This window comes from Chenopodium album, chromosome 14, assembly GCF_948465745.1.
Source record: "Chenopodium album chromosome 14, dcCheAlbu1.1, whole genome shotgun sequence".
NCBI classification, from domain to species: Eukaryota; Viridiplantae; Streptophyta; class Magnoliopsida; order Caryophyllales; family Amaranthaceae; genus Chenopodium; species Chenopodium album.
This window is the reverse complement of record NC_137847.1, coordinates 43,687,702-43,712,719: the sequence shown is the minus strand read 5'-3', so window position 1 is coordinate 43,712,719 and position 25,018 is coordinate 43,687,702. Positions and strand designations below refer to the sequence as shown.

The 25,018-nt window shown below is 39.2% G+C and overlaps 1 protein-coding gene across 1 annotated transcript; it reads right to left on the bottom strand.

Moving 5' to 3' along the window:
- Positions 1-9,767: 9,767 nt before the first annotated feature.
- On the bottom strand, positions 9,768-10,724 carry LOC145578109 (protein FAR-RED IMPAIRED RESPONSE 1-like). The gene is made up of 2 exons (XM_081635499.1): positions 10,260-10,724; positions 9,768-10,139 (listed from the first exon to the last, which is right to left on the bottom strand). Exons 1-2 carry the CDS (start codon positions 10,722-10,724, stop codon positions 9,768-9,770), a joined length of 837 nt encoding a protein of 278 aa, XP_081491625.1.
- Positions 10,725-25,018: the final 14,294 nt, after the last annotated feature.

Genomic DNA, 25,018 nt, shown 5'->3' with positions numbered 1-25,018 from the left:
CCCGTTGGCCGGGTTCCCAGATACTCAACATGCGAAATTGAGTCTTGGCCGGCCGTTTGGTCCTGGGACGGCTCTCCCTCCCCGTCCTTGCGGACAAGCTCTTCTCGGGCCACCTTGGATGGGTGTGGCTCCGAAGGCTTGGAGTCCCCACTAGGTGTTAGCTGGGGTTGCTCTCCTTTAGGTTGCGATGGTGTAACCCGCGACCTTGCCCTGGCTATCGGCGTCCCTGAGGGGGTCTTGAAAGCCGAGATTTTGCGAGACTTGGACGACCCCTCGTCCTTTGAAGCAGACGCCGACCGCTTCCTCGCTGGCTTAGGAGTAGGTGACTGAAAAACAAAAGAAGCATTTAGTAAGGTTATCCTGTTCGAGTAAAAAAAGGAAAAAAAAAATTCTTAAGGCAAAGGAATGAAGAAAGTGTTCGTACCCCCTTCGCCGCCTCATACTGCTGCCTCAGGAGCCGATAGTGCTCCATGTTGAACTCATTCATGTCAACCTCTCCCTTCTGTGCCGGGTCGAGTTGAGACATGGCTTGTTCTGTCAAGAGTAAAGAATTGGGAGTTAGAAAATTCTCAAATCAAAATAAAGTCAAGTATGCATGCTACAAGAGTCAACCTGGAGTATAATTTTGGAGCAGGCCGAATGAGGACATGAACAAGGGATCCCTTAACCAGATTACTAGGGGAATCCACTTGGGGATAATGGGCACTCGACGACCCCCTCTAAACTCCCTCTTGACCGAGAAATAGTCAAGTAGTGGGGTAAGGTCCGGATGGATGGGAGGTCGGGTCGGCTGGTGATCCCCTCGTCCAAGCTGAATAGGGGAGGAGTTGAAGTTGTTCATATTTTTGTTGAACTCCCGATCTTTGGTCCGAACAAGGTAGAATCTCTGCTTCCAATCGCGCCATTTAGATGGCTTGCGCAAAACCACCATGTATTCCGGACGGGTGTGCAAAACGAACCACCCGTCCGCATCAGCCCTCAGCTTCACCATGTTGTGCATGGTGCAGAAGACCGGGAAGTTAGGGGTGAAGCCAATCTTGAGGCAAGTCACCAAGTATCCAAAAATATTGGCCCAGCTGTTCAGCATCAGCTGGACCAGGGCAATCTGATATTCGTCCAGCAGCTCCTGGATGAATGGATGAAGGGGAAAGCGGAGGCCGACCTCTAGGGCCACCCTATATACATTGAAGCCCCGGCGGACGACTCTTGGGTCGTCAGAGGCGGTCACCGAGCCTGAGGTTCGGGTGGGGACTTATCTTGAAGCCCTCCCCTAGCATGAGGAACTTCTCCCATTCCTCGAAGCATTCGTTGAGGAAACCCAAAGAGGTTGCCCCTATCTCGCAGCCGTAGGGGCTATTGAAGTCAATCTCCTCAACCTCGGCCTCGGCGTCAGGGTTTTCATCTTCCTGTTCAGTCGGTTGTGGTTCATGGCCCTTGCCAAACCAAAGTCGTGGGGCAGGACTCTGTCCAACTCATCTGCCTTGACAGAGCTACCTCCAACCGAGCCCTGCCCTAGCTCGGCTAGTACAATTCCTTCAGGCACTAAGGGGGCCTTGCCCTTGTCTTTCTTTCCACCCCCCCGAACTGTGATTTCCAGATAGAGTGTTACGGGGGCGGTCGGTCGGCTCAGCAATGTGAATGTCAATCCTAGGCCTGGCCGACCTGCTATGATGAGAGAGGGGAGGAGAAAGATTTCGCTCGGCTGCCACAGAAGCCTATGGCTGATTTTGGCCAGATTGAGCAGGAGCGGCCGCAGAAGCTTGTGGCCGATTTTGGCCAAATAGAACAGCGGCCGCCACGGGAGTCCCTGGCTGATTTTGGCCAGATTGAACTGGGTGGCCGTTCGAGATGAAGAGCGGGGCAATGAAGTGTAATGCTCGAGATTTTAAAACATGCTTTATTATACTCTAATCTATATTATAATCTTAATTAAATTTTAGTTTCTATTTTACCAAGAACGAATGTTTTAGTCTTAATTTCATTTTAAGATTATAATATTTCAGAAGGTAATTTTACAAAGGAAAGTAATTTATTTTAAAATGTATTTCAGGTCAAATGATATTTTTATGATCCGTTAAATATTTAAAGATTTGTATTTAAATATGTATTTTCACCCGATGAAGTGAAATGACCAAAATACCCTTATTCATACAAAAGGACAAACACCACCTCTTATTTCTTCTCCTCCTTCACGGTTAAGAAATGGGGATTGAAAGCCATTTTCTTTTCTTTCATTTGTTCAATTCATGAACCATAAGAAACAAAACCCATGTCTTCCATTTACCTCTTCTGCTTCATGGCTAAGTATTGAAAGCCGAATTGGTTTAGCTTGACTCTTTTACTTATTGCTTATCAAATTAATATAGCAATCTTGATCTTTACTCTTCCTTCCCTTGTAAGTTTCTTGTACCAAGTTAGTAACACCCGTAAGTTTGCTGCTAAAGAGACACCACCATTGCCGCAATCACCGCACCTTTTCCCTGCTCCAGGCCGTTGTTGCCATCCCTCTTCTTCCCGTCGACCAAGCTCACGCACCGCAGCCACGCACTCTTCTTCTTCCTCCATTCGTGTCATGTTTGGTGAAACCGAGAATATTTGAGACTACTCTGTACACATGAAACCAAAGTGAGCTTATTTTATTTGCTCTTATTTTGAGTATAAGTTTATCCTTTATTTGAGATAAAAACTCTTTACTTTCTTTGAAAACGATTCTGTAGATGTTTTGATGATAAGAAAATGATGTTAAAATATAGTAGTAGCTTGCTATCTAAGTTCTATGTTTGTTCTTATTTACTCTTAAAAGTGTAGTGTTTGTTTATATTCTAATATTATTTTGCACAAGGAATTGATGATTATGCACTTCATACATTCAACTTCCTAAAATGAGTTTTGATACTAAAGCAATTTGAGAGTTCTCTAAATTAAAGTGTTTATAGTAATATTTTCTACTAATATGAATAGTGGTAGTATCTATTTTTAAAGTAGTGCTTATTTTGTTCTAAATGAACTAATACTTGTTTTGTTCTCTAAAAATAAGTTTATACTTGTTTTATTAAAGGTTTTGAATTGAGAGGTTACTAATGAGTATTTATATTATTGGGTATGATCGAATGAGTTATGTCAATGAGGGACTAATGATGGGGGTTGAGAGTTCGGATGATGATTATTGGAGAATAAGTGAGATGATTAAAGATGATCAAATGAGGTAACCATTATGTCTAACAATTGTGTTCAGTCCCGTAATCATTATGTCTAGTCCTGTATGTGTAACCATTATGTCTAGCATTTGTGTTTAGTCCTGAAATCATTATGTCTAGTTTTGTATGTGTAATCATTATGTCTAGCAATTGTGTTCAGTCCCGTAATCATTATGTCTAGTCCTGTATGTGTAACCATTATGTCTAGCGATTGTGTTTAGACCTGTATGTGTGACAATTATGTCTTGTGATTATGAGTGCACGTGTGTAATTTTAATGGGATGTTATTGTATCACATGTATGCCCGTATGATATGTTTGGCATGTTATGATTTAAAAGCATGGTATGTGGAAATGACATGACATGATCTTTTATATCTTTGTATAAATGACTTGCGAGATGATAAACATGTTTATTAATGTATTTCAGTTTTATGATTTATATGCATGATATATATATATATATATATATATATATATATATATATATATATATATATATATATATATATATATATATATAATATAATATATATATATATATATATAATATATATATATATATATTATATTATATATATATATATATATATATATATATATATATATATATATATATATATATATATACATATATATATAGACACACACACACATAAGGTTCTATTGATTTGGGGATCTCTCGAAAGTTTGTTAATAATCTACGAATAACTTATTAAAAGATACACAACATAATAAATGAAAGTGAAAGACCTAGTCCGTCTGGCAGTATATGTTATGTTTCGGTCATGCAATGCATGTACCCATGGGGCACCAGCCCAACTATGTCGAGCACCTGCTCTATGTTATGGTCATCGGCCCATCGCGGAAGAGTTCCGCCATGTCATACTGTCTAGCGACTAGCATGTCCACCAAAAAGATTAGGAATACATGAATTCTATTAAAGGACTTTATGAGAACTCACAAGGATATTGTATTGATGATATTACGATATGCCGAAATGTATGATTGATTGTAAAGTGTCTTACCATTTTACAAGATGTTATGAATGACTGTCGTTTTTGCTATTCTATTAACTTATGAGAAATGCAAACATAATCTATTATGATGAAGCAATGGTTTCCCCTGTAAGGAGTAATGGCTTCCCTTGATAGTAGGAAATGTCTTACCCCTGTTAAATGTTTAATGATTGTGATTATTTTATTTAAATGTTACGAATGAATGATTATGAAATGTGCCAATATGAATTTATATGAGCTGAGGTATAAAGTTGTTTAGAAATGATTTAATATGATACAATGTTACTTTTGTTGGCATTGGAAAATGAACTGAACATGGTAAATGGGTGAGTTACAGGTGGAGGAAAGTATGTTAATGAAAATGGGGAATTAATCCCACACGAATGAAAGTTATGTTATGTCCAAAACCTGTGCGTACCTAGGATCTTATGTAAAGGGAATGATCCTTGTCGACTCAACTTTTAAAGATAATGATATTAGATTATCTCTGAACAACTATGTATGTATAAAGTATAAGATATGTGGTCAAATGATTTTGAAAGAAAACTGTTTTACGGGCTAAAGTAATGTTACTGAGTTTTCCACTCATTTTTGGATTTTTCCTGTGTTTTCTCTATTTTCTATTTTTTATGGATAAGTACAGGAATGATGATGACGGATCGGAGTTCAAGTTAGTCAGGAGGCAAAGTGATTAAAGGAATTTGTAGTGTTGAGGATTTATGAAATCAAGGCTTTATGCAATGTATTTTGGAATTAAGATTTATTGAGGGATAAATTATTTTTATTTCTGAAAGTTTGTAGCCTAGAAGTTGTATTATTTTAAAGGAATCTTTTTTACCAAGGAGTATGTTTATTTGTAGGCCCATAACCCACAGGTGGTTTATAAGATTATCTATATGATTAATTCCGCTGTGTATGATGAGTAAAGAATGGTTTATCTATGGTTAATTAATTCCACTACGAATGACGAGTTAAGTATGGTCCGGTAGCGCCGATTAAAAGTCGGGGGCGTTACATGAAGTTGGCAACTCGTTCTGCCCTAGGATCGAGCTAGCAAATAAAGCGCGGGATACACTTAGGCTCCGCCCAGATGTAGAAGTGCCTAGCTGATTCTGGCGCTCTTCAAAAGAGGCGGTCACTTCGACAGCCGAGCATTCACTACCACCAATAGTGGTGGATGTATTTGTGTTTGTGTTTGAGGTTGTGGTTGTGGTCTCCATGATCGTATTATTCGAATCATAGGAGGTCAAGGGTTGGACTAGGCTGCCATCCGGATTTCTTGCAGCAAGAAGGTCGTGCGTCCGCTTCGTACACGCCATGTTCGGCTGCAGGGACATAAAAGAATAGGTGGGGGTGAGTTGGTACGCACTAGAAATGGACCCACTCCACAAAGACAAGGACTCGTCCCCGTCCACTCTAGATTTTAGTCCTAGGCAAACAGACGGCCTCATGAGGAGAAACGGACGAGGCCGAGTGTTGAGCCAGTGTGTTCGAAGAAATTAAACAAGTAAATAAAAATCAAGAAAGAGAAGGAAAGTATTCGGTTACCTTCGTCCGAGTAGAAAGATGGAAGACTTTAAAGTTCTTAGATGTAGGTTGATCGGAAAACTCGAACACTTGGTCGGAAAACTCGGGTGTAGGGCTGAGCTCTTGAAGATTCGAAGAAAAAGTAACTTTCTCTCACTAGAAGCTTTAACTTCTCTCTAGAAAGTTAAAAATTCAAAGTAAAATAAATGAGGTTAAACCCTCGCTATTTATAGGCGAAATTCATGGGGGTAAAATGGTAAAATCGCCGTTCCCGTCTAAAGAATACCAAACGGTTAACATTCAAAGAATTTTAACCTAGGAGTTAAACGGTTAAAAAACCACCCCGTCAATCAAGACGGAATACGAACGGGTGTCATCAGGTCATTTAAGATGGAATTCGAACAGACGTCATAATTGTCCGTCAAATTCAGCACCTGCCTCGAGAGTTGAACCATTTTCTCGAAATAATGGAGAATAGAAGGTTGCTTGTCAAAAAGGCCATTTGGCCCATCCCGTCCGCCTGACAATCAGACAAAGTCCTTTGAAGATGTCACGCGAGTCGAACAAGGCATCCAACCCAATCGGACGGACGGACGACCCTGTCCGACCTCTACAAACATCCTCAAACGCTCAAAACGCCTAAGTACTCGGACGAGTGAGATCAGAGGAGGTGGCCCGTGAAGAACGAGTCACCCCCTCTGAGGGGCAAATGTTTAGGGTAAAAATTATCCCAATTACGTGGTCCAATCTCATAGCGACACGTGTCCCAATCAAGAAGCAACACGTGTCCCTATAGGAAGATGACACGTGTCAAACATAAGAGCACTTGAAAAAGAGATTGAAGGCCTCCTGACATCAGGAGGCCCAAAATCCTTGAATACCGCAAAAACAGCACCTCTAAGGGACGCGTGCCCTTCACTGATTACGCAGCCAATCAGAGCACAATTTCCTAGGTCACTAACCCTAAAGGGGCACAAATTCCCACCCCTATAAAAGCTCCAACTTCTCTCTACTTTCTCTCTCTAGCTTTCCGAATTCCGGTAACTAACTTAACCTTCGGAGGCAAATATTCCGGCATCGGAATATTCGTGTTTCGCAGGTGTCCGAGCCATCCTGTCCGAAGAGTGCGACTAGTATCCCAAGGGATTCCAAAAAACCCCGAAACACACTTTATCAATAGGAGAGAGTATAGGAGAGAGTATAAAGATAAAAGTTGTACATACTATGGGCCAGATCAAAACAAGCCCGACCCGCTCTAGTTCATCCCAAATTTAAAATGTAGGGTTTGGCCATGGGCACGATAATTTTGGCTAAAGTAGCAGATTTAGGCATGGTATTTTTGGCTCGAAGCCTCTCTTCAAAATTGGCCATTTTTTTGCCAAAGCCCACCGCATATAAACCTGGTGTATTACGATTTTTTATAAGACAAACTTTTAATAAAACTGGGTTTTCACTAATTTACTGAAAATCACAACAAGGAAGTGCAAATTGGGTTGCCCAATTTGGGCTCACACGTGTAAAAGAAAAAAGAACAAAAAAACTTTCTTATTTTCTCTTTCCTCTTTATTCTGCTTCTCTTTCTCTGATCTTTTTCTCTCTCTTCTACTTCTCTTCTTCTCTTGCTTTTGGCGATTTGCAGAAATTCGTTGTTGCTACTTCAATTTCTCTCTCTTCGATCTTTAATTTCTTCACTTTGAAGTTGATTGTTGCTGATTTCAGGTTTGTTTACTCAATCTTATTTCATTTTATATAGTTTTAAGTGTTTTGATTTTTAGGTTTTCGTTGTTTAGGATTTTTTGTAGTTTTTGCAATGGTGAAGAAGAAGAGTTTGGTTTCTGGTGATGATAATGTTGCTCTAGGTTAGTATTTGTTCTCCTTTTCGCAATTTTTTTTTGTTCAGTTTGTGCTATGTTTGTTTGATTGTGCGTTTTAATCACTTGCTTTTTCTTAGATTAGGTTTATTTTGAGAATTGCCTACTAGGTGTTTGTAAAAATGTCCATATGATAAACTGCATGTTCATAGTAGTACAATTAGTCATTTATTGTGAGGGCTTGAAGAATCATGTTGAAATGTGAGGGCTCGTTAGTGCTCTTATGTTGCTGTGTTGCTAGCTATTTAGCCTTTTGAGCTATATTGTAGGCTATTTACTGATTTGGCAGTAGACAACCTTAATCATTTTGAGCTACTCGTATAGATTGTGAAGAGTAGCATTTATTGTGATCAAACACAAATTCAAGAGTCATGGCCCATGAACTCCCTTATTGTGTTCACATCTCAGACTTTAGAGTGAAATATTAGTAAGTGTATCCATATAATATGGCTTCTTTGTTATAGAGTTTATGTTGGGTATCTCTCCCCACTCTACATCCCCTGACACATCCATCATTTACCCTGAAACCTTTCTCTCAGCTGGATTAGCATTACTTAACTTATAGCTATTTTCTTTGAAGCACTCTCCCTAATTTTTGTGTGTCTATACACATTAGTGTATCTTAGTAATTGTATTATGCCAGATTAAAAAAAAATTTGTTGTGATGTTTTTTTTTAATTAATTGGTAGGATCTATCAAAGGTTTTCGTTATAGTAGAGCTGAGAAAACAGTAAATAAAATGGATGCAGGAGGAAAAAAGAAGTTGAAAGGTGAAGGAAGTACATCCAAGGGAAATAAAAGGAAGAGGCATGAAAAAGAGGATGACGAGTAAGATTTTATGTTTTAGAATATTGTATATTTGCTATACTTTTGTGAATGGAATTATGACTTTTGTAAGAGTATAGGTAACTTTGATTAATTATGTTTTTATGTGATTTTTGTGTCAATATATTAAGTGTTACTTTTGTGAGTATATCTTTCACTTTTGTATGTATCAATGTCACTTTTGTGAGTGCAAGTATCATTTTGTGAAAGTTTTGATAGTAATCACTTTTTTTGAGTATTATATCCCTTTAATGAGTGTCATGAGTATCATTTTTTGTGATTATGATTGTCACTTTTGTGAGAATAAGTATAAAAATTTGTATAAATGTTCATAATTCATGTTTAATTTTATATGATAATTTAAATTTCAGTATATAAGTATGTTATAATAATTTTTTTTGTTTTTTCAGGCCTGATAGGAAAATTACCTGTCGTTGTAGACCTTCTTCATTAGTTAAGGTTGTAAGTGGGCTTTCTCCGACTCAAAAAAAACATGTAGAAGAGGTTGGATTTGGTGGTTTGTTGTCTTTACGTGTGGAGAGTATGGTTGGAGGTATACTTCCTTGGCTTGTTGAGAGTTTAATGGATATACTTGTATGTTTTGTGTGGCTGAAGGTAAGGAGTTTGTTGTGACTAAGGATGATGTGTGTGATGTTTTTGGTTTGCCTAAGGTAGAAGGTCGTGAGGTTCCTGAAATGAAGGGTAGTTACAAAGGTCAATCTCAAGATGATAGTGCGTTGAAAAATAAATGGAGAGCTGCTTTTGATGTTGGTGTTAAGGAGTTGATACCTTTGGCTAGATTAGAAACTAGGATCAAGGAGTTGGTGAATGGAGGTGATGAATTTAAGAGGTTATTTGTTATGCATGCTCTTAGTAGTATGCTTGTTCCTACCGCTAATAGGACGGTTAATTTTTAAAAAGTTTGCAATTGTGTTTCATCCAAACTCACTACAAGTTCAAAAAAGTCGCACATTAGGTGTCTTCGATCCAAACTCTGAATTTGGATCTGGTAATGGTTTTTGCTTTGATTTCTTCCCTTTTTCAAGTTCTCCTTTTGCTCTCTTGCTTCTCCCTTTTGTTACAGATCTCTTAGGGTCTGATATAGTGGGTATGGTTGTACTTGTTGATGAAGAAGTAGTAGTATTATTTTTACTCTGAGCACTCTCTGCCACATTAGAATTGTCATCACTTGCAGCAACCTCCTCTGTAAAAGCATCAGCCGCAAGTAAGTCTTCCACCATTTTCATACAGCTTTTGAAGTGTCCTACATGAATGCTCTTGCCTTTTCATTTTCTTGACTCTTTAAGATTAAGTTATAATATTTTCTCATCATATATGTCTCCATGGTGTATATGGGAGTTTTGGATCCTTTTTTTCCATTCTATTCCATACTTCAGACTTTGCAAGCTTTGTCCATCTTTTGCTAATGTACTTCTCTGGAATTCTTGTAATAGAATGTAGATGTAAAATTCTGAGGCAGTGATAGCATAGCCAACTAGAAGCTTCGAAATTCTTGCAAGTGCACCATATAGTTTGGCTCTCATGTTTGTAACTTACGTGTTGGGAAGACCATGGCTTTTCTTCTAGAGATACTTCATAAAGAATAATGTTTTCTTCAGTTCTCCCTAGAATTTGGACTGTGGTCGCCATTGAGTATCCAAATTCCTCTTCGAAGTCTCTAAACAGAGACAATGTGTAAACCTGTACATTAGAGCAATAACTTACTACCAGTCATGTTCTTTTGCATGTATCATTTTTATATTTGCTTATGTTGTTTGTTTTCAGGTCTTAGATATATGTAATAAAGGAATATAGAAGTACCTGTGCAGCATGCTTTAGCATTCCGGATAGTGGCAATGAAGTAAAGGCTATTGATTTGCTACAGGTAAACTCATTATACTTCTCATCACTTCTCCATCTTTTTATGGTTCTTACAAAGATGCCATAGAATTCTGTCAGTGTTGTTGATTTATTAGCTCTGAATCCTACTGCATGGTTCGTACTTTCACTTCTTTGTGATGAAAGAATTCCTGCCAAGAAGAAATCTTTACTGAGTGCTGGACACCACTTTTCCTTTAGATTGTACACCCTTTGGTACCATGCATGATTAACCAAATCAAATTTTTGTATCATTTCTTTCCATCTTTCTTCAAATTCTGTTTCTGTCACACATCCCTTCAAGCATTTGTTGAATATTTTTTTGAACTCATTATCCCTTTTAAGGGCTCCAAATCGTGTTATTGCATTTTGTTCTAAGTGCCATATTGTAGGGAATATTTCAAGCATTATGATAACCCCAAACTTGAACCCCACTGTGATCATACACTAAAGTACGGAGGCGTTCCAAAGGGAAAGAAAAAGAGCAAAAAGAGTCGCCAACAAGTTTTAGGAACTTGTAAACCCAAAAGACAATCCAAAAGGACCATCAACTACTCCATAAGCTCTTGAACCAAATAGGGTCCGGGGATGAGGGTACGAATCCAATCTACAAAAGAAAGGACCCGCCCTATAAAATAGGCCTCTACTTTGTTCTGCTCGTATTCATGTGCACTTTTCGAATAACATACAAACATTATATTAAACCTACCCTGTTTATCTATGTTGGTTGAATATTAATGCACAAATAATACTATTATTGGCGATCACTTGAGTTAAAATCACATTAGCCTAAACCAAATTAATAATTATCTTATTAAGAGTGATTTCAAGTACAAATTCCCTTTAACAATCATAAAAGGTGTGATCAAGCAATAACAATAAAATATAAAGCAACATAATAAATCAATAACGATGATAATAGCATGATAAGGCATAATAAAGCTTAATAATAATAGCAAGATCCTAGGCATGATACTAACAAGATTAATAACAAACCCTAGCATGTCACTAAACAATAAAGATCAAAGCTTTAAACCTAACATGGCGCTAACATGATATTAGAAAGGAGTAAAGGCACCCTAAACATGATACTAGAAAGCAATAATAACATCCTAACATGATACTAGAAAGCATTAAAAGCATCCTAACATGATACTAGGAATTAAACATTAATAAGCATGCTTTCTACATTGAAAGAGAGTAATAAGATTACATACTTTGAAGCCCGGTACCTCTTTCTAATAACAAAATACACAAGTTAGTAACTTCAATGAAAATAAATAGACAATAATTAAAGAATTAAAGAATTAAATTGAATAAAGTTTTGACTAGTTTTGGACCAAACCCTCAGAAATTATCAACCTTGCACGTCTAGGGCGAAGGCAACTTCGAACTTGGATAAGTGATTCAAGATCTTGTGAATGCGGAATTGTGTTTGAAAAAAGCTAGTTTAGAAAGAGAGAGAAAGAATAAGCTATATTGCTCAAGAGAGAATAGAAAGAATTAAGGAGAGTTGATGAGAGATCATGAATAAAAACGGAGGTTTGAGACCCTATTTATAAGGAAAAAGTCCGAAAAATCATAGAATTTGATAAGGAATAAAACTACACGCTGTCGCCAGGAATCGACTCTGTCGCGACGCGACAATATCTGTCGCGAGGCGACAGGGTCTGTCGCGCGGCGACAGACTTGTCGTTTGGCGACAACCTGTATTAGCGCGTTTTCTTCACGCGGAATCCGATCTTTAATCAACTTGATCTACGGAATCCGTACAGAAGATAAAATACGTATTTTTAAGATAATAAAACGATATTTTACTCCAAATAAAAGTCTATTTTAAAATAATTAATTATTAAATCTAATATATTAGAATTAAAAAGAACTTTCTAGAAACTTCTAGAAAACTATAATTAATCCTAATAATTTTAGGAATAATAATTAACATTGGGCCCTCCTCTAGATCATTGGGCCGTATTTAAATGATCAACCAGGCCCAGTTTAGTATTTTTGCCATAACTTCCTCATTATTCATTGGAATTGCACTACAAGAAAATAACCTTTTCGTAGCGATTATTTTAACCTTTAGTATCGATTGTAATTGCAACAAAAAGCTTTCCCAACGAATGATCATTCGATACAATATCCCCCGTTGCCTTAGCCTTTAGTAGTGGTTTTCAATATCGTTGGGGTTGGCCTTAATAATCGATACGAAAAACTACATCCAATCGTGGTGATTATTGTAGCGATTACAATCGCTATAAATGTTGAACTCATTTTCTTCAAAAAAAAAAAAAACATGCACGTGATCTTTATAAGATTCGAACATGCAACCTCAAACTCTTATAGTAAATGTTTCACCAATAAGCTATGATATATTTTATGTATCTTTGTCAAACAATATTTATATATCTAGTGTTGAAAAGACTTTTTGTATCGATTTTTGGGATTTAGTGGCGATTGTAAATGATACGATTTCTCAAAATTATATAAATGTGTAAATATAGTGTGGATAGATATTATTATGTTTTCCGTATCGATTTTATTTGGGAAAACCATGGCGATTGTAAAATGATACGACTTCCTTAATGATTTCACAAACATACTTGCATATTGTAGCGAATGTACAATCGCTACGAAATAATCGCTACGAAAAGACATTTTTCTTGTAGTGTTGGGCTTATAATATATCGTTGGAAAGGTCTTTTCGAGCCCCATCCATCAACACTATTATTGGACCTTAATTATGGACCAAACTAAACTGGTTTTGCTATTTTCAAATAAAAAGTCATTTTCAAAAACAGAGAGAAGAGAATTTTAATCAAAACTAAACCGCAACACTTGACTTTCAACCACTTTCACCTAATTCGATTATGGTTCGACGTAAAAGGTATTCATCACCGGGTTTGGTTTTAGGGAGACACAAATGGGTGTCTACAGAAGCCCCCACTTTGACTGAGTTTGGAGAAACAAATGTTTCGAAAACGAAAGTCAAAGTATCGATAGGGACGGAGAACAATTTTGAACGTTCTGCGATTCCAAATCATTCTTATAACACCGATACCCGCAAACTAATCATTAGTTAAACAGATAAAAGAGTTAAGAAACGCGTATCTTGCACCGTCGAGCACACGTCTCTGAACGTAACCATCTTTGTTGTTGCTTCTTTGTTGTTTGTGACAACCTCCATAGTGCCTCGTGAACGCCATCATTGAAGATAACCGTATGTCGTCGCCTTCAATATTCTTGGTGACAATCCTCCACAGTATTTCGGGAACATCTTAAAAAAAAAATTGTATGTCGTCATCTTCCAGGTTGTGGCCGTACGTTGCCACGGCAGTGCATCGCCGCTGTAGACAATCTCTTCTTTACCTTGAGGGACCGTCGAAGTTGACCTTGCTTCGCCATCTCCAAAATTTGTGGCATTACCTCGCCACGGCTGTGCTTCACCACTTGACAACTCCTCTCTATGTTGGGACATCGCCAAAGACTCATTCTGCTTATTGACCCTTAATATATTGTTATTATTGTTATTTTTTATGTTTGTGCCAATACTTCGGTGCTTTTATTGAACCATTATTTCGGTGCCATATTATGAGCCAATACTTAGGCGCTTTAAGCTAAGTGAGACGATCTTCATCAAGTCGATCACTTAATGCATTGCAATCAAGCTGACTAAATCATGTCAATTTTGCTTAAAGGGGCTAACTGGCGTACCAAGGAACCCAAACAATAGACCCATAAAACCATAAGGAGGGGCTCAGTATTCTGTCACCGCTCCAGCGCTGGCCAGAAATGTCTGTCGCGAGGTTTCGCTCCTGTCGCCACGCGACAGAGTCTGTCGCCTCACGACAATTCTGTCGCTTGGCGACAGAATCGGGGTTTTAAACCCGTCTTCTTCTTCATTTCTATTTCGCTGCTCTGCTTCTCAAAACTCACGAAAACTTCACTTCACTCGTTCTCGCTCATTTCTTAACCAAATTCGCTCAAACTTGTTGCAAATCGAAGCTTTTCTCATCTATTTTCCCGATCTATGTAAGTTTTTCTCAAAATCTACTCGGTTTTTGACGAATTATGCATTCTTGTTCGCGGATTTTTGAAAAATTCGAAAATGTTTTTGCTTAATTTGCTTTGTTCGTTGAATTTTATGCCTTGAATTTGTTTAATTATGCTTGTATATTACCTTGGGAGTATTTTGAGACTTGTTTGACTCAATTTGGTGAAGAAACGAGCGATTCACCATTGTTGGACCTCTTAAGGTCGTGAGGAACAATGTGGGTCGTTCTTTGCATTTTTACTGCTTTTGCTTGTACAATTTGTCACAATATTCATCATATGTTTGCAAGAAATTGTTTATTTGCTTGAAAAATGCTTCCATGCTCGTTTGAAATTCTTGCTCTGTTTTAGTACTACGTACTCTGTTTTGCGAACATAGTATCATGCGGCCTAGGCGAACCTTAGATACCATAGAGCCTTAAATTTAATTACTTTTACATACTTTAGCATGGCTAGACGACGTGGTTCCGGTTCTCGGTCGAGAGACACGCGTCGAGAGGACGAGCCCACCAGTGAGGGCGAGGACGTGCCTTCTACTTCCAGGCTGGGTCTCATGCCGGACTGGGATGAGCGCACCCTGTTTCACGCGCCGGTTCATCATCTGTCGGAGCGGATCCGACGAGGTCTTGCGAGTGGGAGGACCCGTAGCCACGGCTCGGGTAATTCCACCATCATTTCTTTGTACGACAACTTCATCAGCCGCGATGAGGGACTTCGTCGTCTTTGGGAGTCATGTGGATAGACTCCTCTGCTGCAGGCCACCCGGGCTATGTTTTCATACGATGGGGGTAACCTCGTCGTCCGAGCTTTGGTGAAGTTCTTTTGGGACACCACCAACACCTTTCATTTTCCCTGGGGTGAGATGACAGTCACACCAGCTGACTTCAGCCTCATTACGGGGCTAGAGTTCCAGTCTACTCCTCTGCCTTTCGATGCTGGTGTCACCGTCTATTTGCCGGAGGTTCTGGAGTTGTTGGGACCGATCGTTGTTCGGGCCCAGGCTGAGGCTCAGTCGGGACAGCTGCGTTCCCGATGTATTTGTCGCTGCACGTTGGCTGCAGCTTTTGAGGATGATGCGCACGGTAGGTCTCTATAACTCATACTTTTTCTTTTATCATCTTTTGGTGTTAGTGTTTTATTTAGTGATTTTTGCAGGAGCCTAGCCCCGTCTATCGACCTTGGGCTGCTTTCCCTATCTCTGCGCTGGCGGCGCAGTACACAGCCGAGCGTCGTTACTTTCTGGGGACGTACGACGCGATGGTCTACCTAGGGGAGAGGGTAGCCATCCAGCATTCCTCAGATACTTTCGTTGTTCCCTCTCCTCCACCTCGGCATATGTTCCACGATGCCTTGCAGCGGGATCGTGCTGGTGGGCCTACCCGGGGTACTCCTTGGAGGTCTTACGTTCTCCTCGAGCAGAGCTATGAGGAGGACCTGCTACCGTTGCTAGCGCCGGCTCCTGTCCTTTCAAAGGAGGCAGCGGTATGCTTTTATTTATTGTTTATCTTTCTTTAGGTAGCCCCCAAGTATTTTTCTAACTTTTTATTCTTAACAGGCTGGCCCTAGGGAGTTCATTCCTCCGCGGATGTCCATACGCTACCAAGGTATGTATGGGTCGATCGAGGAGCTTATTCCGCCAGCTCCAGAGGGAGAGCAGTTTGTGGAGCGGTCTATTCCTCGTCACCAGACTCGAGTAAGTGATTTCTCACATATTATCTTCATATTTGCTTCGTAATTGTTACTGACTTAGTTACTTTGACAGTTTTCTCGCGAGGTGGTGACGGCTATGGCTAGGTGCATAGACGCTTTTCGCAGCCAGCTTGTGAGGTTGCGGAACCGCGCTACTTGTCGTAGCAATGATGCTGAGGAGGTATTGCTTTTACTTTCATCTTTATTTTTTCATTTGCACTTGCTAACTTTGATTTACTTTTGCAGGGGCAGCCTATTCCTTCTCCACGCACTCGGTCGAGACCCGAGCCTAGGAGAGAGACTACTAGGTCCGACTCGAGGCGTCGCCGGACTACTTCCGGTGGCCGAGGTGGTCGTTCTGAGCCGGCCGCTGCAGAGGACTCGGCGTCATCACCTGAGCATGTTCCGACCGGGCCGACCGTTCGAGGTAGGATGGGTGGTGGGACATACGAGTTTGGCTCGTCGTCGCAGCAGCCTTTGCAGCCCCAGCCTCTTTCTGTCAGGTTTCAGGGTGAGGTTAGGTGGCCTGGCCTTGAGTTGCAGTTTGCGCCGCCTGGTGGTTCAGGGGGCGATGATGGACATACTCCACGGAGTAGGACATTCTTTGATACATTTGGCGTCCCTCGCGACTTGCGACCTCCGACACCGTAGTTGTACCTGTGTTTTACTTATTTTGACTTTTGTAGGACTTTGTCTATTTTATTCACATGATCTATGTACTAGACACTTGTATATATATGCACTTTATTATTTATTAACAATTTATTTACCTGACTTATTATTTTATAACAAATGTATTGTGCATGTGAGTGTGTGAGAAAGTGTAATTTTTGCGCAAAATTTTCGTCATTTTTAATATTAGTGGAGGGTACCGACTCTCTCCCCCAAAAAAGAAATGAAAAAAAAGGAAGAAAAAAAAAGGTATAATTATCAAAAATAAGCCTAAAATTAATTAAGCTTAATATAATATAATAATAATAATAATAATAATAATAATAAGGGTGTATGAAATAATAATAAGTCAAGTCAAAGTCGAATTCCAGCACGTAAAAACACGGTTTCCCACGCGTAATAGGTGTTGCTGCAAAGAAATAAACTGGCGCCACGTAATTCAACCTGTCGCCACGCGACAGACTCACTTTCCTATTTCCTTCAGAAATTGAAGTCTGTTGTGAAGAAAAACTTATAAATAGCCCCCGAATCATCCGTTTACTGCATAATTTAACCAGTTTATTAATTAACTAATTAACTAGAAATCATGCCTTTAGCTAAAAGAACTTTCTGTGGGTACATGAATGAGTGGTGTCGTCTTTTAACTGCTAAAGAGAAAAAAACATTAGATTCTTCTCATATGGGGGGTATGTTTGGAGTAAAGGGGGTGAGTCTTGACATGGATTTTATTCATTCTGCCATAGACTATTGGGATATTGATACTTACTGTTTTAGATTTTTCCATGATGAAATATGCCCTTTACCGGAAGAATTTGGAGCCATTATAGGCTATTATTCCACAGATCTTGCGGTAATGCCTAGAATTAGTGAATATTATTATAAAGATTTTGAATGATTTTTTTATCTAAGGGGTACGGCCTTAAAACGTATAGTGCATGGGAATGTAGTTGATTTGTCAGAATTTGCACATTATTTTTATGACAATCCTAATCTTGATTTTCGTGTCCATAAGAGAAGGGCTTTTCTTTTTTGCATGTTTAACCAATTACTTTTAGTAAGTGGTAAGGATAATGAAGGTCAATTAATGATTATATCTGTTATAGAACAAGTTGAGTCTGGGAGAAATCCAATGCCGCTAATTGTTGGAGAGACTATGCTATGGTTGGATGCGTTAAGAAAGAACCCAAGAGCACCTTTTCAAGGTTCTCCAATTTTATTACAGGTATAAAATGATACTATTTTTAATTTACAAAGAACTAAAAATATTTTTACACTGTAATACCAATTAAATGCATATTTTACAGATATGGCTCATGGAGAGGTTAAAGCTTATTAATCCTCCTGACGATATACACACATATGTCCCAAATTGTATAGTCCGGCGAAAGAAACGATTTTTGAAGATAGGTCGCCGTGAATGGAGCAAGGTGTTTGCTGCCGGTGATTTTACCATAAGCTGGATCGTTCCTTGGTGGAAGATTGAGGCGATGGTTGGTTGTAGTAACCAAGCATGCTGTCGTCTCCCGAGCCTGTCAAGATTAACTTTTTATTTTCCTTGTAGAGTTATGAGACAATATGGTCTCGCACAAACCATTCCTACAGGAGATCTCCGTCGTCCTTATGAATTTCATGTGTCACAAGAGATTGAGCGTTTTGACAGATATTAGAGTGGTAGGCCCTTATGGGTGGTGATTACCCACAAGGATCCACCTTGTCTGTCAAGCAAAGTGAAACAATGGCTTGATGGAAGATTCCAGAAATCTCAAGTAAAGATTGAGAAGACCAATGTGAAGGATCGTCTAGGTGACAAAAAGGTCCCTGCTAAGGAACGCCTAGGGGAAAGGAGTGAATTCAAAACTCCTATTATGCCAAAGAAGAAAAGTTCTAAGAAAGATAAAGGGAAAAGAAAGGTTGATTCTACGAAAAAGGAAGTTTGGGTAGAGAAGAAACATGGGGTTTTAGCGGAGGGGGGAACTATCTATACTAAAATAGAGTGTAGGTCTTCTAATGGTTGTCTCCTAGCAAAGGTTATGGATCAAGAGGAAGAGAATGAAGACAAAAATTGGAAGAGAATCAAGAAAGAGAAAAAAGAATAGAGCATTGCTTTTCTTTTGATTTATTAGACAAAGTAAATTTGTTTTAGTTAATTTTGTCAGCTTTTATTTTATCAATAATGTAATTTCTTTATCAAATAATAAAATTTTAGCTTTTATTTCAATTAACTTTTAATTAAAGCAATGAGAAACAATTACAATATTTATTTTTCGGAGAATTAATTCGAGTACAGAAGTCGAATAAATTTCCAGAATATACGAAACTTGCCCAGACACTCGCAGAAACTTGGCGCTGCTATCTAATTAGCTGTCGCTGTCAATTTGGCTCTGTCGCCTGGCGACAAAATTGTCGTCTGGCGACAGAGGCTATCTTCTGGCGCCAGTCTTGAAATTTTGCAGACATGTATTTTTTACTTCGGGGATACAGAATTTGAAAAGATTAAAGTGGCCGCACCCTGTCTGGGTTACCTACGTATCCTTTGTTTAAGGAATCAGGCCAAACGTAGCTCTCTTGAGTATTTTACTCAAGTACTTATGGGTAGTATTTCTTAAGTTGGTCAAGGTTTGTCATGTTTGAAAATTCATTACCATCCATGTCAGTTAATTTAGCCGCGCCTCCTGACAGGATTGTTTTGACAATATATGGTCCGGACCAATTAGGTCTAAATTTGCCTCTTGGGTCCAAAACATTTTTTCTTAATGCTTTTAATACCAAGTCCCCAACCTTGATATTTCTAGTCTTGACCTTCTTGTTGAAATGTCTAGCCATGCGGGTTTGATAACATGGAGTGTGATGTAGAGCCTCTAGTCGCTTTTCATCGAGTAGGATTAGCTCTTCATACCGTGCTCTAGTCCATTCGACTTCATCGAGTTTACTTTCTAACGCGATGCGTAGCGAAGGTATTTCTAACTCTACAGGTTGTACGGCATCCATTCCATATACTAAGTTGAATGGCGTATTTCCTGTTGATGTTCGGATTGACGTGCGATAACCCCACAGTGCGAAGTGAAGTTTGTCAGGCCAATCCTTATAATTTTCAGTCATTTTCTCAATGATTGTTTTTAAATTTTTATTAGCGGCCTCAACTGCTCCATTTGCTTGAGGTCTATAAGGGGAAGAATGGTGATGTTGAATACCATACTTTTGTAGCAATTCTTCACATTCGGCTTGAAAGTGAGTTCCATTGTCACTTATCATTTCATGTGGGACTTCGTATCGATAAATTATGTTTCTTTCGACAAAGAGTGCTACATGTTTGGCAGTGAGTTTGGCATATGATTGTGCTTCCACCCACTTTGTGAAGTAATCTATTGCAACTAAGATGTATTCGTGACCTCCTGTTCCGGGAGGTGTGATCTTTCCAATTATGTCTATTCCCCATGTAGAGAAAGGCCATGGTGAAGTGTAGGTGTAGAGGAGAGATGGTGAGATATGTTGTAAATTTGCGTAAATTTGACATTTTGGGCATCTTTTTACATATTGATGACAATCTTTATTCATGGTAGTCCAGTAATATCCTTCTCGCATTATCTTTTGGACTAGCATTTTGCCATTAACATGTGTTCCACATATACCTTCGTGGACTACTCTCATAGCTCTTTGAGATCCTTTTTGCCTACACATAATAGAGCTCGACCCTTAGGCACCTTTTTGTGTAGTTCATTTCCTATGAGTACAAACTGGGAAGCTAAAAGTCTTAGTGCTCTTTTCGCTCTTTTGTCAGCATGAGGAGGATATTCTCTTTTGGTGATGTAATTTAATATATCTATGAACCATGGTTCTTCTTCATGTTCTTCTTCTTGGATCACTTCATCATCTTCTATAGCTTGAATATATGCTGGTTTATGCCTTTTTTCTATGGTTAAAGGCATTTGCTCAATTTCCTTAGGAATTCTAACCATTGAGGCTAGTCTTGCCAAGGCATCGGTATTCCACTTTTTCCAGCTGATCGGTGAGAGTTTCCAAATATGTTTGGTAGGGAGCTAAGCTTTCACTCCTAACCTTCCATCTTTTGGAGATTTGATTAATGATTAAGGAAGAATCTCCAAATATCCGGAGTTTCTTTACGCCTAAGGCTAAAGCAGTTTCGAGGCCTACCACGCATGCTTCATATTCAGCTGCGTTGTTGGTGACGTCGAAATCTAATTTAATGGATATAGGAACATGTTCTTCTTTAGGTGATACTAGTAAGACTCCTACGCCGCATCCCTTTTGATTTGAGGCTCCATCGGAATATAGAGTCCATGTATCGTCCTCCGTCATCATTAAACTTTCATCTGGGAACTCATTCTCTTCTAAGGGTGTCGAATCTTCTATTGGGAAATCTGCTAGAAAATCCGAAATCACTGATCCTTTAATTGCCTTTTGAGGCATAAACCTTATATCAAATTGGGCCAAATTCACTATCCACCTTGATATACGCCCGTTAAGTGTAGATCTTTCGAATAGGTATTTAAGGGGGTCCATTCGTGAGACTACGTAAACGGTATGCACGAGCATGTAATGTCTTAATTTAGTTGTGGCCCACACCAATGCGAGGCAAGCTTTTCCAATGGTGTGTAGCGTGTCTCATATTCGAGCATTTTCTTACTTAGGTAGTAAATAGCATTTTCTTTATTTTCTACCTCTTGTGCAAGCATAGCTCCCATTGTTTCCTTTGTGACGGTTAAGTATAATCTTAGGGGTATTCCAAGGAGTGCTGGAGCTAATACAGGAGGATTCGAGAGATAGGCTTTGATCTTTTCAAAGGCTTTTTGACACTCATCGTCCCATATAATTGGTATATTTTTCTTAAGCTTCTTGAATATTGGTTCGCATATCGTGGTTAACTTGGATATGAACCTACTTATGTATTGCAACCGGCCAATGAATCCTCGAATTTGCTTTTCGGTTTTGGGCGGTGGCATGGACATGATTGCTTTGATTTTGGTGGGGTCTATCTCTATTCCTCTAGAGCTTATGACATATCCCAAGAGTTTTCCTGAGGTAACTCCAAAAGCACATTTGGAGGGGTTTAATCTCATGTTGTATTTTCTTAGCCTTTCAAAAAACTTTTTTAAGGCTATTGGGTGTCCTTGGCGGTCTTTTGATTTTACAATCATGTCATCCACATAGACCTCCACTTCTTTATGCATCATATCATGGAGTAGGGAAGTTGCTGCTCGTTGGTAAGTAGCACCCGCGTTTTTTAACCCGAACGGCATTACCGTGTAGCAATAAGTACCCCAAGGTGTTATGAATGTTGTCTTTTCCATGTCTTCTTCGGCCATGAGGATTTGATTGTATCCTGCGTACCCATCCATAAACGAGAGAAGTGCATGATTTGTTGTGTTATCTACCAAAATATCGATGTGTGGTAAAGGGAAGTCGTCCTTTGGACTTGCCTTATTTAGATCTCGATAGTCAACACACATTCGAACTCTACCATCTTTTTTCGGAACCGGGACAACATTGACGACCCATTCGGGGTATTTGGATACCCTGATAAAACCTGCAGTTATTTGTTTTTGTACTTCTTCCTTTATTTTAGAGCTACGTCGGGTTTCATTCGACGTAACTTTTGTTTTACAGGTTTCATTCCTGGAATTAATGGTATTGTGTGTTGAGCTATCTCTCTATTAATGCCTGGCATATCTTCGTATGACCAAGCGAATACATCAATAAATTTTGTAAGTAGATTAATTAAATCGGTTCTTTCTTCTTTACTTAGTGTTAGTCCGATTTTAACTTCTCTTTTAATGGTTGGATCTTTTGAGATATCAACCGTTTCTGTATCCTCAATTATTGGTGTCTTGTTTTCAAGTGTTTCCATTGCTTTAATTATTTCTTTATCATTTTCATCATTAGTTAAGCAATGCTCGTCATCTTTAGATAAAGAAAAACAAGAAGAATACGGGGAAGAAGACATATTATTGAATTCGGAAATCATTACATCAAATAAAGGAATGTCCGTTGGGACTTGATTGCTAATTATCCTAGGAGTAGAAATAGGAGGCGAGGGTGCTACAACTAAAGGTTTAGAAGACTCGATAGGGGAAGACTCTAACTCAGACTCTGACTCAGACGATTCTTCGAACATTGGTCCTTGTTCTGTAGTTACTGAAATCTTCTTTCCATTTGTAGTGGTTATCTTTACCGTCTTGCGCCATCCACGCTCTTGATCTTCTATTGGGGTGATAAATTCCGAGGGATCAAAGCCTTCACTTTGGAGAACCGTTTGGATAAGTGAAGAATCATCTTCCGCGTATTTTGGTTCATTCTTTTCTCTTCCAAAGAGGAGTCCCATGACGTTAAAGTCAAAGCAAGGGGGTGTCTTCCCTTTATAAATTGGAGTTGGGATCTCGTCTAGAAAGTAACAATCCAAAAAGATCTCGAACCCAGGTCGTCTTATGCCATTTACAACGAAGGGTTCAAGAAATTCATGACAAGGGTAATTCTCTCCTTCTCTTATAAATTGTCCATTTAAGGTGAGAGGATATTGATCCATGGGTATCTCCCTTTTTTGTGTGCGGGCATTCTTTCATGCTCTTGATTTTTCCGGGCCTACTTAAGGTCTTCATGAGTTGGTTCAAAACCAAGTCCGAAAGTATCCAATTTAGGGAGGCCAGGTAGTCCCATATGTTTAGCTATTCCTTTCTTCTTTCCTAGAGTCATTCCAGGAAAATGGCCTTGCCTTCTTAGGATAACATTCGTCGTCATGTTTGAGTGGAGGTCGTAATGAAGAGGGGTCCTTTCGTCTTCCTCTATTAAGGAGACCTCTTCGCTAAAGCCCCACAAATCCTCATCATTTTCATCATGTTCCACATTAATTAGTGGATTTTCTACTGTTTTGATCCTCATGGATGAAGCATCAATGGTAATTGGAATTCCTCCAACTATGGCCTTTACTTGTTGATGAAGAGATGAAGGGACGACCTTTAAATCATGAAGCCAAGGGCGTCCCAATAGCAAGTAAAAGGATGCCTTGATATCCACTACTTGAAATGTGGTGGCATGCTCAATTGCAACTGCCGTTATATTCATGGTAATTGTCCCTAGTGCTTGACGGCGTGAGTTATCATAAGCTCTTATGCCTTGGGTTGATGGGGATAAATCCTCATCTCTTATTCCTAACATTCTTGCGGTTCTAAGTGGGCACACATTAATTGCTGAACCATTGTCCACAAGAGTCATAGGAACGTTCATCCTTTTGCATATGACTGTGAGGTTTAGAACTTTATTGTCTTTGTCACCTTCCGGTGGTAGATCTTTATCCGAAAAGGTGACTAAATTGATTGGACTTGGAAGGTCACTCGTGAGGAAGTTAGCAAGTCCCTCAGGAGTAGTGTCCGAATCTATGCCTACTTTAGCCAAAGCATCTATGACTGCAACTCTATGCTCTCGAGATGTGGCTAAGAGTTTCCATACGTTCATTTCCACTTTAGTCCTTTTTAACTGTTTGACGACATCGTTGTCTTCTATAATAGGCACGGGAATTTGCTGGATAGAAGGTATAGGTTGTGTTGAAATGGGAGGTTGTACTCTCCCGGACCTAGTGAGGACATCTATGGGCGAATCCTCCTCGTCCCAAATGTCACTTACTGGGTATATTGTTGATAGAGGAGTCTCTTCAATATCTTTAAGGTAAACATCCTCATCATCACTGTCCCATACTTCGTTAATCGTGGCATCTTGTGGAAGTTGAACTAATTTCTTTTCATCAATCAAACGTTGAACCAATTCCTTGAACTTAAAGCAGTGCTCTATTGTATGTCCCCCTGATTGATGATATGAACAATAGTATTTGTCCATTCTTTTTAGTGATTCAAATGGTCTCGGTTCGAGAGGTTGAATTTTACCATTCTCGGAGAGCATTTTGAACATGTTTGCATATGACGTCCCAATTGGAGTATATTTTCTATTATTCTTTTTGGGAGTGTCAATTACTTGGAGAGAAAAAGGTTTCTTTTGTTTGGGTGGAGGTCTACTTTTAAGTAACTCATTTTTCTCTCTTATAGCCTCAAAGGTTTGTGAGATCAATTTTTCCAATTCTGTCAATATTGATGTCAACGCCAATACTTCTTGCTTGGTTGCAGGTTCCTGGCCATGACATTTGAGAGCATCTTCGAAAATTTCTTCTTCAATGGTCTCGATAGGCTCTATGAGGCTAGATGGATCCACTTGATTTTCTTCGTCGGAAATAGCCAAGGAATCCGACAGCGGTGCGGTATTGATACTTGGTTTCTTGCTTGCAG